Source organism: Anopheles nili, chromosome 3, assembly GCF_943737925.1.
Source record: "Anopheles nili chromosome 3, idAnoNiliSN_F5_01, whole genome shotgun sequence".
NCBI classification, from domain to species: domain Eukaryota; kingdom Metazoa; phylum Arthropoda; class Insecta; order Diptera; family Culicidae; genus Anopheles; species Anopheles nili.
The window spans coordinates 75523481-75539116 of NC_071292.1; the positions used below are offsets into that span (position 1 = coordinate 75523481).

The following is a 15636-nucleotide window of genomic DNA, read 5'->3' on the forward strand; positions in this document are numbered from 1 at the left end:
CAAAACGAATTGTGACAAAAACGGCTTTGATATCGCGGAAACGAATATCGATTTAGAGGGTTTTAATTTATTGTTATAACACATCCTGCTTCCCGATTCGTTCGATGCAAGGATCTATTTTCCCTCTCCACTATATGCTAACGATTCATCGTTTAAATAAGGGGCTGTTCCTTGTTCCACCGTACAGAGAAAAGAAACGTAATGATTTATTTATACAAGGATATATATATTTTAGGAAATCAAATAGAGCTAAGAACAAAATGAGCCGAATGCATTCTTGACTGCTTAGTGACGAAGCACTAATTCACAATCACGATCCCATGTGCACATATCCGCAAAACGTTAACATCAGGCGTGAAGTATAGAAGATCATGTTATATGGCGATGGCACGTAGGTCCGCAACGGTTAAAAGAACGCAGTGTTCCAGCAAACGAGTGCTAATATTAAAACCTGTAGAGATTTGGTATTTCAACTACATACTTGCCATGGGGCCCAAATCAAGCTTACCAATGCAAACGAACGAACGAAGAACACAAACCGCAACCAATCTGTGATGATAATTACCACTTTTGTGTTACGTATAGAATGAAACAGTCCCAGAAAAGGAAAACATTCTAATCTTTCCTTGAAGTTCTGAAGAGTTAAATTATACAAAAATGCTTTCTCTTTTTTGAAAAATGTTTGTTTCGTATTTTTCTCTAGCTGCTCTGTTTTCATATAAACAGTGAACGAAGAATAGGATGATTTATTTTAGCCAAAAACAATCCTTATTTATTCTAGTATATATGATTTGCTCAAATGCTCGAAGCTTTACTTGTGTGCTACCATCCAGAATGATTTAACCGACAGAATTTGCTGGGGCAACCACATTACATTGCTAATGTGCGCAAACTATCTGATTGCTATAAAGTAAAAACCTTGACCAAGATAGTCTAAACACCTGTTTGAGATGATCGTTTTATATCATATGTACAAATGCAAGAATGAGGATAGCCAACAATCAGCATCAACATAGAGAAGAATGTTTTAAATGATATCACACATCGAATGCATTGGAACTATTTAAATGATTCAAACCCAAATTTGAACCCCATGCATCATCTTGAATAGAGAAGAACATCCAATGAAACGAGAACACGTCTTTATGATGAAAAGATACAAAAAAGCAACATAAATATCTCAATGAAACGATTTTACAGTTCTACTACTACAACCCTCGTGGCAGGGATTCCAGATGAGTATTTACTGTAAAGTGCAAGCAAACGATAAAATGTGTAATATCCAACAAAGCTGGCAGACTGGCGTACTAATATAACGGCATACGTCTTTTCAAGCAATCTTACAAAAATCCAGCAAAGTACGAAGAAACTAGCACAAAACAAACGAAATGAAAAACAAAGAAAACTCCATATGCCGTCCTATAACGAATGGTCGTGTTAAAAGCTATGCTTGGTACAAGTTTCAACAAAACCGTAGACATGTACGGTACATTCTGGAAGTAGAGAAACATCATGAAGAGCAACATGTTGATAGAATTACAGGTAGTGTTAAACGCGTATAAGGAAATCGTGAAACGAACAAAGTCTTGTAGAAGGTACGATTGTACAATATTCACCAATTGCAAGTCAAGAAACATTTTTTTAGAAAAAGGGAACAAAACACTGTCGGTTACAACAAAGTGTGCCTAAAGCAAATCGAAACAAACGATAAAGCATAGAAAAGATGACGTAATAGCGGACGTGCAATAAGACATCGGTACGAAAGTTATGGGAATGGAAGAAACAAACCATGCCATGAAAAGCACAGACGGTTATCACGGTTGTTCCGCAGGATCAGAACAATGTCAGTCAAGCAGTCAAAGGTAGTACCAACCAAATAACGCAAAGGAAATGTATTGATTTAACAGCTTCATTTTTGGCAGAAACGAAACAGTTTCAATCCGCAATCGACCGATTGAAAATAATATCGAGTGCTTAAAACAAACAAGTCAGCAAAAGAGAAACAAACAACAAAAATATACAAAGCAACAAACAATTCCTTTACATAAACAAAAGAAACCTACATCTGTGATACTATCGAAGTGTGAGAGAAATCGAATTAAAAAACGTAATACAAAATGAACAATGCTTGAACGATGTTTTATTCAAGACAACAGTATAAGAATACATAAACAGAAAACAGAAAAGGGGTCAAAAGAAAAACGATAAATCAAATGGACTCAACTTAATGCCAAAGGTAGGCAAAATGCAATCAAAAGACGTGATAAAGGGGAGAATGGTACTGTTCAAATGAAACGAAAGCTAATCTGCCAGCGCCATTGAAATGGTAAACTGTTTGAGAACGAAACAACCATAAGACCTCAAGTTGAAGCGTGTAACACCCCAAAATGAATTTGTCAACTAGCAAACATAGAAGCAGCGGTCGGATAAACATCCCAGGTGCTCAAAAACCCACTTCATTTGAGAAGGATACTTCTTATCTTGCAGGCAAGAGGATACAGGGAGAGATGGAAAGAGAGCACAGCACAGTTCACCCACCAACTCGTCGTCGAGTAGACTCTAACGTACTTTTGTTCCGATCGAGTGTCGATAGTAAAATGAATCTTTTAAAGCTACCCTTTAATGCAAATGGAAAATAAGCGTTCGCTTGATGGTGCAAATCAGACTAACAGTTCAATGGTAAATAACATTATTAAAACGCTATTTAAGTCCTATAAAAAATCCTAATGGATCAAATGTAAATTGTGCTAACTATCTTCATAACATATTTAAATGTAAACGAAAATTGCATCGATGCACCAAGTTTGCTGAAGGCGACAACAAATTACGACTAGTAACTGGCATGTTGTTCTTTAAATACAGGTTTTAAAATTGTTGTTTGATTGCTGTTTAAATACAGACTGCTATAGTTTTTAAAATTCTAATCAACATTCTGAAGCTGTGTTAAATATTTTTCATTTTTCTATGGAAAACGCTCATTTGTTTCTTTGTTTTGACTGTTAGTAAATTTGCCGTGGGTTTTCGCTGGTAATACATTTTTTAATCAAATCATAGAAAACTTAAGGATGATATGTTTCCAAAGTATGTAACATCGAACAAACTTGTAAGAAACTAGCTTTTTCGTCATTGAGCGAGAATGTATTTAAACAAATCAACGTGAAAATCCCTTAAGGTTAAGAAACAACTCCACCTAACATTAAAATCATAGAAAATTATTTGCTGTTTTAAAATCAGTTGTGTGATAGACGAGTAATAATGAAAAATAAAGAGAAATAGAGAAAGCGAAACGGAAACATAAAAGAAATGAAACAGTAAAGCTATCCTCCAATCCAATTATATGGCATAAGATCAGATAGAAAATAAATAGGAGATTTGCAAAATAAATGAAAACAAACAAGCGAACCAACAAAGAAACAAAATCTAGCGAGACTATCACGACTGAAATATGATTCTATAATGAGTCCACAGCGCGGCCGATTGATGCAACGAAGCCCACTGCGCAGGGAAATCCTTATTCAAGTGGGCTTGACAATAACAGCATCTCACTAAAGGGTCTGCTCAGAATTCCACACCCAAATGATAGAACATAAATCATTCAATTCAAAATAAAGCAGTACAGGAGGTGCATACATGCCACAGAGACACGTAAGTATGGAAAAGTCAAACAAATTCAAGTATAAATAAAATTGAACAGAAATCAAAATGATAAGCAGCATACAGGACGGATAACAAATGCAAAAGTGTACCGCATTCACCTTCAAAAAGCCAAAGCGTGAATCAGTATACGCCGCTTTTGCCAATGGATCATCTCTGACAGAGAAGTGTGAAGAAAACGGGATATTGAAGAAGGTAGAATAGAAAGAAAAGGATTCTGTATAAAAGAGAACAATTTAGAAGGATCATAACACGTATTAGAAATAATGGAAGAACGCATAAAGTCTCGCAACGGTAAGCTTGAAACAAATCAACAAGTCCAAAAACTGATAAGAAAGTTTGAAATCAACACCATCTGTGATATAGGAGTAGAAAGGAAATAGCAAGCTACGGAAACAAATGCAAGCTAGCTTACAAACGAACAAACGAAACATATAACATCAATAAAAAGACTACCAAATAGCAAAGGTGGCATCGTGCGGCACGAAATAAATCGACAGACATACAACAATAGAAGCACAGCGGCTACCGCTCAAAGGAAGAAATCTGGAAACTTCTGAAGACAGGTGACTGGTATGAAAAGCGCAGACATTACAGTAAATTAATGCTCAACTTCAAAGAAAAAAGCGCCTAATTTATCACACTAAATGTTCACTCCTTGAAAAAAATGACCTTTATGTTAAACATGGTATTGCGTGGTTATTTTTCCGTTTTTAGTCACATGAAATATGTTTCACAATAATATGTACAAACATGTTTTCAATCATGTCATACACCGATTTAAAACCCATGCAATGCTCATTCAGGATTAAGAATCGATAGAGGATCAGCCATTAACTAGCGAGAATCAATCGCAGTAAGAACGTATCATGGTAGTTGAAATGCACCAAAATGTGTAAGGCCAAATAGCAAAGGGAGAGGAATTGTGAATGTCATTGAAAAACATAAATATCCTACAACTGAATGTGGTCCAATGACCAATGAATGTTCATAAATGAAACATAAAAAACCATCGAGCAGCTGAACTCAGAATAGGCGAATGTAAATCTGAATGAGCAATGTGCAATGAATTAAAAATGTGACAGGAATTCTCAAAAATCCAACAATTTCCGATCTACTTAACAACTCGGCAGATCACCTATTGCAAAATGCAATTTCGATATTGTAATGATAACTAGAACCATAATTCCTATATGCATGATGGCATGGGTACGTAACAAAATCAACCGATAGAATTGAGGATGCAAAGTTTTACCGTCGCATTCTCCCACAAAGAATTCCCCATTTAATATGAAAATCGAAGAGCAAAAAAATTATATGTTAAACAGTGAACGATTTGCGATTGTTTGTTGTACGTGTGTATGTGTGAATATATGTACGAGTTTGAAAGCTATCTAGCACCAGTGCATTGTAAAAGTTGCAGCAGATTTGTTATGCATTCGCGCCAACGTAAGGAAAGAGAAACCTTTCTGTTGCAGTTTGCTCGTCGAGTGTTTCTCGACTTTTTTGTCAGTACCAAATTTCACTAGTGTGCGAAACATGCTCACAATATCCTTAATGGGCGTTAAACATAAACCGTAAAACAACACAGATGGACATCATCCTTAATCTCGTAACATTTGAGCAATGGCTTTGAAAATTTAATGAAATAAAACAACAACTATTCGATAGAAAAAAAGGCTGTACTTGCTTAGTGTATTTGAGTCTGAAAATTGAGCGGCATTTGAACTAGACTGGCAGTTTCTTTCATATCCTTTCCAAAATGAATCGTCTGCATTGGACAAGTTTACATATTTTTTATAGTTTAATCTTACTTTGGCATACATTTTTAAGAGCTAGATATGAAAGTGACGAACGTCATCGAACTACGAAACGTGGGTCTCGTACGGCTGTAAATACACGTGTGTAGAAAAAAAGGACACGAAGACAGTCCTTCAAACAAATTTCTTCTGTGATTACAGTACGTGTCGTCGATTGTGTCCGGTTGTCATGTTGTTTGCTTAGTATTTTTTCTTTTTTTCTTTTTTGTGTTTTTAATTTATAACACCACCATCACGTCTAAAATGCGCTAAAATCTCTCAAACGAGTAGAATCTTCTAATAAGCAACTATATGTCCATTTATTTGCTTTCCTCTCCTCTACCGAACGTTCGATCAAAACGAGCGAAACAGGCTGCGATACGATCGATGGAGGTAGGAGGCAGCATCTAACTAACGATTACACCTAGAAACATGCTTACAAATAATCAATAGCTATGTGTAATAAAAACTGTTTTCGTTTTTTTTTTCAAAAAATGCTTGATCGTTTCAGAAAAAAGCGACAAAGGACAATTAAGGGGGAACTGCGTCTTTTTAAACAAGTCTTGTGCAACTTGCATGGACCCTGGTCGTTAGACTAGTCAGCCTGGTTCTACACCTAACTAATTGCACAAACTACGCAGGAAAGCATGGGTCAGTCCACAGACACCTTCGACTCACTTGCAGTTCGGGTGGAATGTTCTGAATTTGGAATGGATTGCCTCTCGTTCGATTTGTCTGACCTGAAATTAGGCAAACGAGGAATGTTCCCGACTTTTTTTTCGACAGGAGGAGTATTCCGTATTGTAACTTTCGATTACGACTGGATGAGGATTCCAACATGAACGAAACTGGACCATGCTGGTTCGTTCACGTGTACTTTAGGTCGATGTAACGCCCTTTCTCGCGACGAGTAGATTGAGCACGGGATTTTTTCGTATGTAACTGACGGCTTTCTTATGCGTTACCATGGTGAAATCATACCCATTACACTGCAGAATCTTATCGTGCATTCTCAGGCCCGATTTTGCCGCAGGGCTTCCTTCGTGTACTTCGGTGACGTATATTCCCTGAAACATGAAACAAAAGGGTATATTAGCGGGTTAGCAAAGAGCTTCCTGGGCAGGATTGATCGGTTAGTGACCAACGTCCGTCAAACACTCACATAGTCTGTGTAGCCTTGAGGGCTTTTTCGGAAATCTTGATCGATGCCACCACCAATTTTGAAACCGCACTTTAACACTTCTCGCCCTTCCTCGTCGATGTCTTTTTCTTTGTGTAACGTTATTGGGATCTGCAAGAAGGAAGGTTAGAATATATATGCTTAACTGCATTAAACTAGTGGGATGAATTATGAAATTAGGAATAACACGTTTTAACGGATGTTACGAAGATCAGAATCAGATTGTTTGCACTTCAATTGGCACGGCCCGTTGCGTGAAAGGAATGCTTTGCAAAGGTCAATCGGACACCCTCTCATTACCACAGTCGCCGGGAGGAAAGATCTTTCCAGCTTGTGTAAAACAGTGATTGATTGTTGAGTGGAGGTATACCGAAGCTTTGCAATACTTTGCAATTATTCAATCAACCGTGACAATGCCAACCTGTAGGAATGTTACAAACTTACGCTTAAGCACTCCATGGCTGTGCCCGCCTGATGCTGAAATGCTTTCTTAGCCATTTTTGAGAATTTGAGATGTAATTTCTGCTATGATAAATATAAAGTGGTGCCTCTTGCTGATGATACACAAATAAATCCGCTTTTTTCAATTGATGTCTCGTACAACTTCCAGACCGCGGACTCTTCTTGTTCTTCTTACACCAGGTTACGCTACACAAAACTACAACTTGCTGTACGTTATCTTCACGCTATTGTTTCTGGAAATGTTTGAGCTCAGCTGCGTCCTGCATCGACCCGCGTACAATAACTTTCAATTATTATTAAGATTTCTTTACTTTTTTATTGGCTAAACTTCAATTGCATTGTTTACCTTTTTTATACGAATGATCTCTGATGGTCAGATTCAATAATCTAGGTAATCAGGTCACGTAAAATGATCTGACAGTTTGCTACGGGTAAAAGAGAAATTTTGCAACGCAATGAAATTGTTCAAATGTCCTTTTTCCATTTAAGATGCATAATTGTATAATGACTATCACATATAATAAGGTTAGAAAACGCGTAGGAAAATAATAAAAGAGTTGAATTCGCAATCATTTGAAGTCCTACATTTGTTTTTGACCAACCTTTTTTACGCTATATGTATTCCTTTACGCCGTCAGACGATATTGTTGATATAGAAACTTTTTCACGGGGCTGTATTGGATAACCAAATATTACCAGAATATTTCAATATTAAAAAAATACTTATAATCTTATATTGAAAATAATCCGCAATGATAGCTTACCAATGTGTCTAATGTTTTAAGATGCATCATATCGTGTCAATTGAAAATTGATCAGCTGCATTGACATCGGTTTTCAAAACACGGTGAGTCAAGAAAATCTGTTGCAGTGTTTTTGTTCCTACTGTATAAAAAGTCCTACGCTTACTGATAAAGAATATCAAGTTTAGTTGTGGGATTTAACTATAGCGACAGTTTCCTCCAAGTTTGCTCGTTTTACAAAATGTTCTGTGTTTTTGCGTCTCTGCTGTTTGTGATCCTGGCCCTGAACGTGGACCGAGTTGCGGCCAGTGGAATGGATTTCGGTGACGTCTCGGCATTGATTATTGGAATGTTTCTGACCGCGATAGGCATCCTGGCATGTCTTGGGCATCACGCCAGAAAGCAACGCGCGAACCAATATTAACCGAAACCAATCCCTTTCTCTCTCCTATCCCATGTGAACAATAAACAAAATTTAATTCTTTAAAGCGTCATTCGCGTGCCGGATTTTTATACCCATTCCCTTATGTATTAGTTGTAAGAATGAGCTACATGAGAACCGTACGTCCTGTGGTGTTATCTGCCGGATCCGTGCGATGGGGCACTGTCACTCGTCTGCCTCATCATCCCGCGATAGTGCGACAGTTTTCGTATCAAGCCACCGTCAGTGGCTTCTGGCAGTCGCTATCGCAAAGCACACCGGTCGCTTATATGCAGCATGGGCTGATGGACCTACACGACCTCACGGGGCTGCCCTGGTGGGCTACGATCATTCTCTCCACGGTGGGATTACGTACACTCGTCACGCTTCCTTTAGCTGTGTATCAAAACAAAATCCTTGCCCGACTGGAGCAAATCTCACTCGAAATGCCCGAACTGGTCAAAGAGCTAAAAACGGAAACGGCATTTGCTATGAAGAAGTTCAACTGGTCCGAGAATGAAGCACGTACTATGTACAACCGTTCGGTAGGAATAGCACAGTATCGTAATACAGATCATTCAATAACAGAGTACCCTCCTATTTCAGTTGAAGAAGCAGTGGAACAATCTGATTATCCGGGAGAATTGCCATCCGGCCAAAACGATGGTACTGCTTTGGGGTCAAATTCCACTGTGGGTCATCCAGTCGGTAGCAATACGCAATCTAGTCTCACTGATGCCGGACCCGAGCGCGATTGAAGCACAAATTGCCTACAGCGAGCTTATGCTCGGTGGTTTCGCATGGATACCGAACCTGATCGAGCTTGATCATTCGTTGATCTTTCCGGTAGCGCTTGGTATCATAAATCTCAGTATAATTGAGGTATGCTTATGGCGGACTTATCAGTCAAACTTCCATTAACAAATCGTTGTTGTTTATATCGCAGATTCAAGTTGCATCTCGCACCAAGGCCTCCTCAAAACTACAGACTATCTTCACCAACCTATTTCGAGTGTTGAGTGTGGTGATGGTTCCAATTGCTGCTTCTGTTCCATCGGTAAGCTTACCATTTTCCTTCAACAAGTATGAATTCCTAAATGGTTTTCCTTTTTCGCTGACAGTGTCTCTGTTTGTACTGGGTCGTTTCCAGCACGTACGGTTTGGGTCAGAATCTGGTCCTGTTGTCACCACGTGTTCGTCGCGCCGTTGGTATTCCAACAGTACCATCCGAACTGGTACATCCTTACCAGCACTTACGTCAATTCTTTGGAGCCAAACTTGCTGTTCTAACTGGTTCCAGTGCTCAACGCCCGAATTCGAAAGTGTGATCGCGGTAGTTCCGCCAAATAAAGTTTACCCCGCTGGAGGATGTTATATTTTGTACATCAAAGATTGTTATTTTACTTTTTGTATACAAATCGGATATATGTAAAAAGTGGCTAATCCAACTATCACTAGACAAAAATTTCTTTGTTTTTACTAAGCTAGTAAGAGAAAATGTTTAAAAAACATGCCATCAAAATTATTAAGGTACATTTAGGCACTCCCATGGTTTATGGTAGACTTGATTCATCAGCGATACGCTTTTTGTAAAGCCCTTTTTCCATCATTTTCAAAATGATTGATTCTTGCGAGATTCCCTGAACAGTTGAAATATATATGTTCATAGCCTACTGACTCTTCGCAGCATATATGTCAGTACGCCTTACGGGTAAAACTGCAACAGTGCTTCAAACTCCGTACTGGTGGAGCGACTGGTTGAGTTTTTGCTCGATCCAATCGCGGTAGTGTGCCACCTTCAGATAGACGCCTGGTTTGTTCGCATATCCGCAGTGCTTTCCCCATGACACAATTCCGGTAAGCATGTGCAGTCCTGAGGTGAGGGAACAAGATTAAAATCGCAGGAACTGATTAAGGATCACTGTGACAAATACTCACCATCACCGCTCGGGCACACCAACGGACCACCGGAATCACCATCGCACGAATCAACACCCGGTTCGAGCGTACCCGCGCAGAACATGCCATCGATGAGGGAATCTCCGTAAACTTCCGGTCTCCGGCAGACGCTGTCCGGCAAGAGTGGTACCGTTCCGGCCCGCAAATCGTATGACGAATCTATACCCGTCGCGTTGCAGCAGTCAAAACGAAAGTTAATGATTGGAATTCTCGCTTATTTGTTTTAGCAAACCACTCACCTTTCGAACCTTCCACCGTCGCACCCCACCCGGAGATGGTGCAGTTTCGTCCCGGCTCATACGGTGCATCCTGGGCCGGCAGACAGATCGGCTGCACGTAATCGTTGAAGCGCACCGGCGTCTTAAGCACTATGACCGCGATGTCGTTGCTCATGTGGTGACCCTCCCGGAATTGTTCGTGGATGTACGTGTTTTCGATGAACATGTCCAACTCCCCAGCATCGTAGTTGGCCGTATGGTAGTCCCCGATCCTGACACGGTACGTGCTCTTCGGGTAACCCACCAGGCAGTGGGCCGCCGTCAGTACGTGGTAGCGCGTAATCAGCACCGCACCGCACCAGTGAAGGGTTTTTACCCTCAGTGATGCCTGCCACGGGTGGTGACCGTACACCGTCTCCGAGCCATGTACAACCCGGGCTCCATGGGTTGGCCGGCGCAGCGTCGGGTCCACCATGATGCGGCCACACTTGTCCGGATGGATCTTGCGCGACCTCTCGACGAAGTCCAACCGTGGGTTGCGTCGCGTGTTCCGGAGCCGAGCAGCACTTGGTTTCGTCGGGACATACACACCACACCGCACACCGACGTCCTCTGCGTGGCCGCAGTTATGCTCTCCCCAATGCCAGTGCACGCAATCCTCAATCGACGCCTCCGTTCCGTTGCATTTCACCTCATCCAGCCAAATCTGGCCGGCACCGGGCGGATAAACGTTCTTCCGTGCTTCCGCCGTTCCGTTGTAGCCGAGCTGGCGACAGATGACGCGAGCCTCCCGCACGCCAAAGTCGTCGTCGCACACCGTACCCCAGGTTCCGTGGTAGTTGATCTCCACCCGGCCCTCTCGATCCGTCGGTCCAGCGACGAGCCGGACAGCAAGCGGGGCCTTGCAGTGCTCTGGCGATTCGTCCGACCCGTCCGCGCAATCCCGCACGTTATCGCACAGGAATGGCACCGGGATGCACTCCTCGGACGCGTGGCATAGCCAGTAGTCCTGTGGGCAGGCCATAACGGGGGTTCTGCACACCACCCCCACCACCTCCTCGCGGTTGCAGTCGCTCACGCCCCACCCTCCGAAGGTGCATTCTCGCAAGGAGCTCTCGTTGCCGTGACACCGAACGGCATCCATCATGAACAACGGTCCTGCGTCCGGTTCGTCATCCGGATCGGTCACATTGGGTGGGAAGAAGGAGTGCGGTTTCACTTCGATGGCCCCCAACGGGAACCCAAGTTCCCGACAAACGACGTTGGCCGCCTCTATCCCGAATCCGTCGTCACACACGTAACCCCAGCGGTCGTATACTCGCACCTCGACGCTTCCTTGTGCCTTCTTGGACAGCTTCAGCTGATACCCGATGTGTTCGCACTCCTGCTCGTCGGCCTGGTTACCGCATCCATCCCGTCCATCGCACACTTCCGCTTCGTCGATGCACACTCCGTTACCACAGATAAACTTGCCGTAGCACGGATCCGGCGTGGTGGTCGTTGTGGTCGTAGTCAGGACGGCCCGTCCAGGTGTGGGCCGGTTGTCACCGAAGCGGCTCTGAATGGCCATGGGCTTCACTGTGGTCGTGGTTGCCGGACGTCGGTAGATCGGATATACGACCGATTCAGGGGCTGAAGCGTGCTGCCGGTTAAGTGATCCTTCCGCGGGTTCTGTGATGTACGGAGGCGGAAGTGGCCACGGGGCCAGAGGGACCGGTTGGGACGATCCATAGATGAACTCGCTCACCTCGCTCGGTGTTGGCAACACGTACGGTGCCGCGGATGACGGCTTGTTGGCGGTGTTCTGTGGAGTCGGTGGTGGAAGACCGATCACGTGCACGATTGGGGGCGCCTCCGTCGTCGTCGTCGTGGTCGTCATCATGGTGCTGAGTTTCGTCACATTAACGTCCACCGTGTGCTTTTGCTCTTTCATGTACGGTGTTAGCATAAGCTTGAGTGCATCCAAGTGTTGCTGTATGTCGATCTCCTCCTTGCGAACCGTCGGATGCGGAGTTCCCATCGGACGCGGCGTACTAGTTGGAGTCCGTGCTGTGGTTCCAGCAGTTGATTGCGACGGGGCGGCCACGTACACGGGCGCACGATGTAGCGATTCCGGAGCTTTTGTTGGAGGCCGCACGTACACGGGGTAGGGCTTGTTCGAATTTGCACCTGCAATCACTTTCGGTTGACGGTTGTCCACTGTTCTCTCCGGTTCTTCAAAGTTGGACCGCAGATCAAACCCTTCATATTCATAATTGTCTGGTTCTACGTAATCAACAACGGTGGCTTCTGTCGGTTGTTGATCCAGTTCAATTTGCTCCACGTCAGGATTGAACGTTTCTTGTCCCGTTGGCGGTTTGTTTTGTGGAGTGGCAATTGCCGGAACAGGTCGGGAAGCGGCCGGAACTTGCGTTGGATAGCGTGCCGGAGTGGGTTGCGGTTGTACCACAGGGACTACCGGCTGAGTTGGCCTATCGTAACCCTGTCCCGTTGGTGGTTTGTTATGTGGACTGACGATTGTCGGGACTGGTCGGGAAGTGATCTGAACTATCGGTCGAGCGGGACGATCGTAATCCACGATCACATTCTCCGTATTGTCGCAGTTCACGTTTCGTAAGTGATCGCAGCCGAGAATGAGAGGGTTGAAAGCCGTCCCAGGTCCACAATCTTGAACGTACCGAGCCCCATTATTACAGTTTAAAAATTTGCGACAATCGGTTGGATGTGGACGTAATCCAATTATTCCCGGTGGGCAGTCCACTTGTTCCGGCTTGGGTTCACTGTAGGCCGCTAGCTTCGGAGCCTCCCGATGGGTCGGTTCGACGACAGAGTTCAACGAAGGCACCGGTAGACAGACTACCTTAGCTGCGTGATCGCATTCTCGCGTGACTGGATTGAACAGCGTACCGGGAGCGCAGCTCTGGATGGATCCGCGGCCTTTCCAACAGTTCAAAAACTGCCGACAGTCCATAACGTACGTAAAGTGTCCCGTCATGCCTTCAGGACACTCGAGCCCGTTTAAGTTCTTTAGTAGCGTGTGTACTGGCTGGCGGACGACTTTCGCGGGGGCGGAGTCTTTCAGTTGTCGATCCTCGCTACCGTAACCGAAGCCCGCACGTGAGGCCATCTCCACTGGAACCGGCTGTGATCGTCCGTACACCAGCGGGCGTTTCATTTCACTAGGATAAGGCGCAAGCGGGACACCCGGTTGATAGTACGAAGCCGAAGGACCACTAGGCTGTTGGGACCCTACCAGGGATGGCGTCTGTTTTTGTGGCTGCGCATACAGATAGTGATCGAATGGGATGTACTGCTGCGATGGTTGTTCGTGCGCACGGTGGTGATGAACCTGGCTATACGCGCCGTGCATCTCGGGCATCATGTGGACCTGGTGCCTGTGGTTCGATGCGGTTCTAGGATCATAGATCTGGCGACGACAGGAAAGACGATAGTGAAAATCAAATGAAACACAGCTGTTTACGTCAAGTGTGCAACGCGCGCCCATCGACAAGCGCCTATTAATCAAATGAGATCGCTGGGGCTTGATTAAAACGAGTCAACTGCACTTAATGGTCCCTCCTAACGGAGCGTTGAGAAAGCACTTTAACAGAGGGATAAACACCATCTATGTCTATCTATATCTATGAATGATCATGTCCACATTGATTGCCAAAGAAATGATGATCACTTTTTAAGAGGGTCAGTCAACAGCCTAAATGGCTTAACTGGCTTATTAAGCCAAAATTGTAAAATGTAGTTCATAAACAGTATAAAGTACTTCCTTGTGGCTTACGACATGGCTGCTACGGTTTACAACAAAGCTGATACGACATAGATTCGCGCCCATGCCAATTATAACAGCTCTTCGAAAAAGGCTTTAGCATCTAAAAACTAGATTTCAAAAACAAATAATTTTACGTTTGCATTATTTGGTCAAATTTAACGAAAATAAATAAGCTGATTGCGATCGATACTATTACATGCTACATCATCGCTTGACTACTGTGACTCAGTGTTTGGTTAAATTTTGATTTTGCGCATCAACTCAGTCCAATATAGCACACTACCAGACACAGGATGATAACAGCTTGGGGGAACAATCTTGGCACGCCTTGAAGAATAGAGGCACTTGGGTTTCCCTCATTCTTTATAGGAAGCGATCGAGATGACATTGTCTTTGCAACCAGGCTGTGCACACTCGTACTATCTTTTGCCGGAAGGAACGGGATCGAGGTTACTACGAACATGATGGCGTACGAGTTGCAGATCGCATTATCGCTCTTCTGAAGGTCTGGTGAATATTAAAGGCAAAGTGTTTTGTCACAATAATAACGTTTCTTTGGAGAAAACCACCGTGATATTACTCTAGATTTTACATAGAGTATATAAATTTCGTAGATACCAAGAAGAGTGTTCACCGTCCAAAATCAAAGACCAGTTTCTTAACAGATTGTTTATTGTCCATGCCAAACGTGATTTTCTCACGTTTCACGGGTTCTCTTGTTTCAACCAGCCTGCACGATCTTGTGCATAGGTAGAACTCACTAGCGTGATAGAAAATCAGTGCAAAGACATCCTTTGCAATCACTTCTTAGAAGAATATTAAATTTGTTGGCTACGTTAAGAAGCCTCGATGAGTGAAATACCACCCGGCTGATAAGGTTATCAGTTTGACGTTCACTAACACGCGTCATTGCTTTTACGGAAGAACTCAGAAAAAGGTGAATCAGGACGAAATGGTTATCAATTCTAGAACACCTACACTTTGCACCACACTGCAGCAACCGCCGAACACCACCGCCAGCACCAGCAGTACCACCCTGGGTCGTTCCCAAATGCGTTGCCGCATTTTTGCTGCCTTTCGCTTCACCAAATTTTACCCGAGCTTGTTGACGGTCGTTTCTTCGCTTATCTTCCAACAACCTTCACGTTAAGCTCACAAGACGGATGGAATTAACTAATGCGCCACCGAACGGCTGGCGTCCAATAGCTTAACAAGTAAGTCAAAAACGCCTATCACCAGTACTCTCCTCGTAAAGAGATCAGCCAGCAGGGACGTCCTGCTTGGTCTACACTCGATCGCACAATGCGAAGAAACTCCAGCCACGATGGTCCAGCAGCCAGCAGATCCGCGTTCATAATCACCCGGGAACAGATTCTGAACGAGATGAGGACAAACGGTTTCGTACGGTTGTGCGCT

The 15636-nt window shown here is 43.5% G+C and overlaps 3 protein-coding genes across 3 annotated transcripts; 1 reads left to right on the forward strand and 2 right to left on the reverse strand.

The window, feature by feature from the left end:
- Positions 1 to 5381: 5381 nt before the first annotated feature.
- On the reverse strand, positions 5382 to 7296 carry LOC128722995 (tax1-binding protein 3 homolog). Its single transcript, XM_053816697.1, has 3 exons — positions 7078 to 7296; positions 6616 to 6744; positions 5382 to 6520 (listed from the first exon to the last, which is right to left on the reverse strand). The coding sequence occupies exons 1-3, from the start codon at positions 7129 to 7131 to the stop codon at positions 6332 to 6334; spliced, it is 372 nt and encodes a 123-aa protein (XP_053672672.1). The 5' UTR covers positions 7132 to 7296; the 3' UTR covers positions 5382 to 6331.
- Positions 7297 to 7971: 675 nt separating this feature from the next.
- LOC128723203 (cytochrome c oxidase assembly protein COX18, mitochondrial) lies at positions 7972 to 9642 on the forward strand. The gene is made up of 4 exons (XM_053816920.1): positions 7972 to 8804; positions 8866 to 9141; positions 9206 to 9316; positions 9381 to 9642. Exons 1-4 carry the CDS (start codon positions 8382 to 8384, stop codon positions 9585 to 9587), a joined length of 1017 nt encoding a protein of 338 aa, XP_053672895.1. The 5' UTR covers positions 7972 to 8381; the 3' UTR covers positions 9588 to 9642.
- An 89-nt stretch (positions 9643 to 9731) lies between these two features.
- Positions 9732 to 15285, reverse strand: LOC128726037 (uncharacterized). Its single transcript, XM_053819817.1, has 4 exons — positions 15193 to 15285; positions 10458 to 13863; positions 10198 to 10377; positions 9732 to 10132 (listed from the first exon to the last, which is right to left on the reverse strand). Exons 1-4 carry the CDS (start codon positions 15283 to 15285, stop codon positions 9990 to 9992), a joined length of 3822 nt encoding a protein of 1273 aa, XP_053675792.1. The 3' UTR covers positions 9732 to 9989.
- Positions 15286 to 15636: the final 351 nt, after the last annotated feature.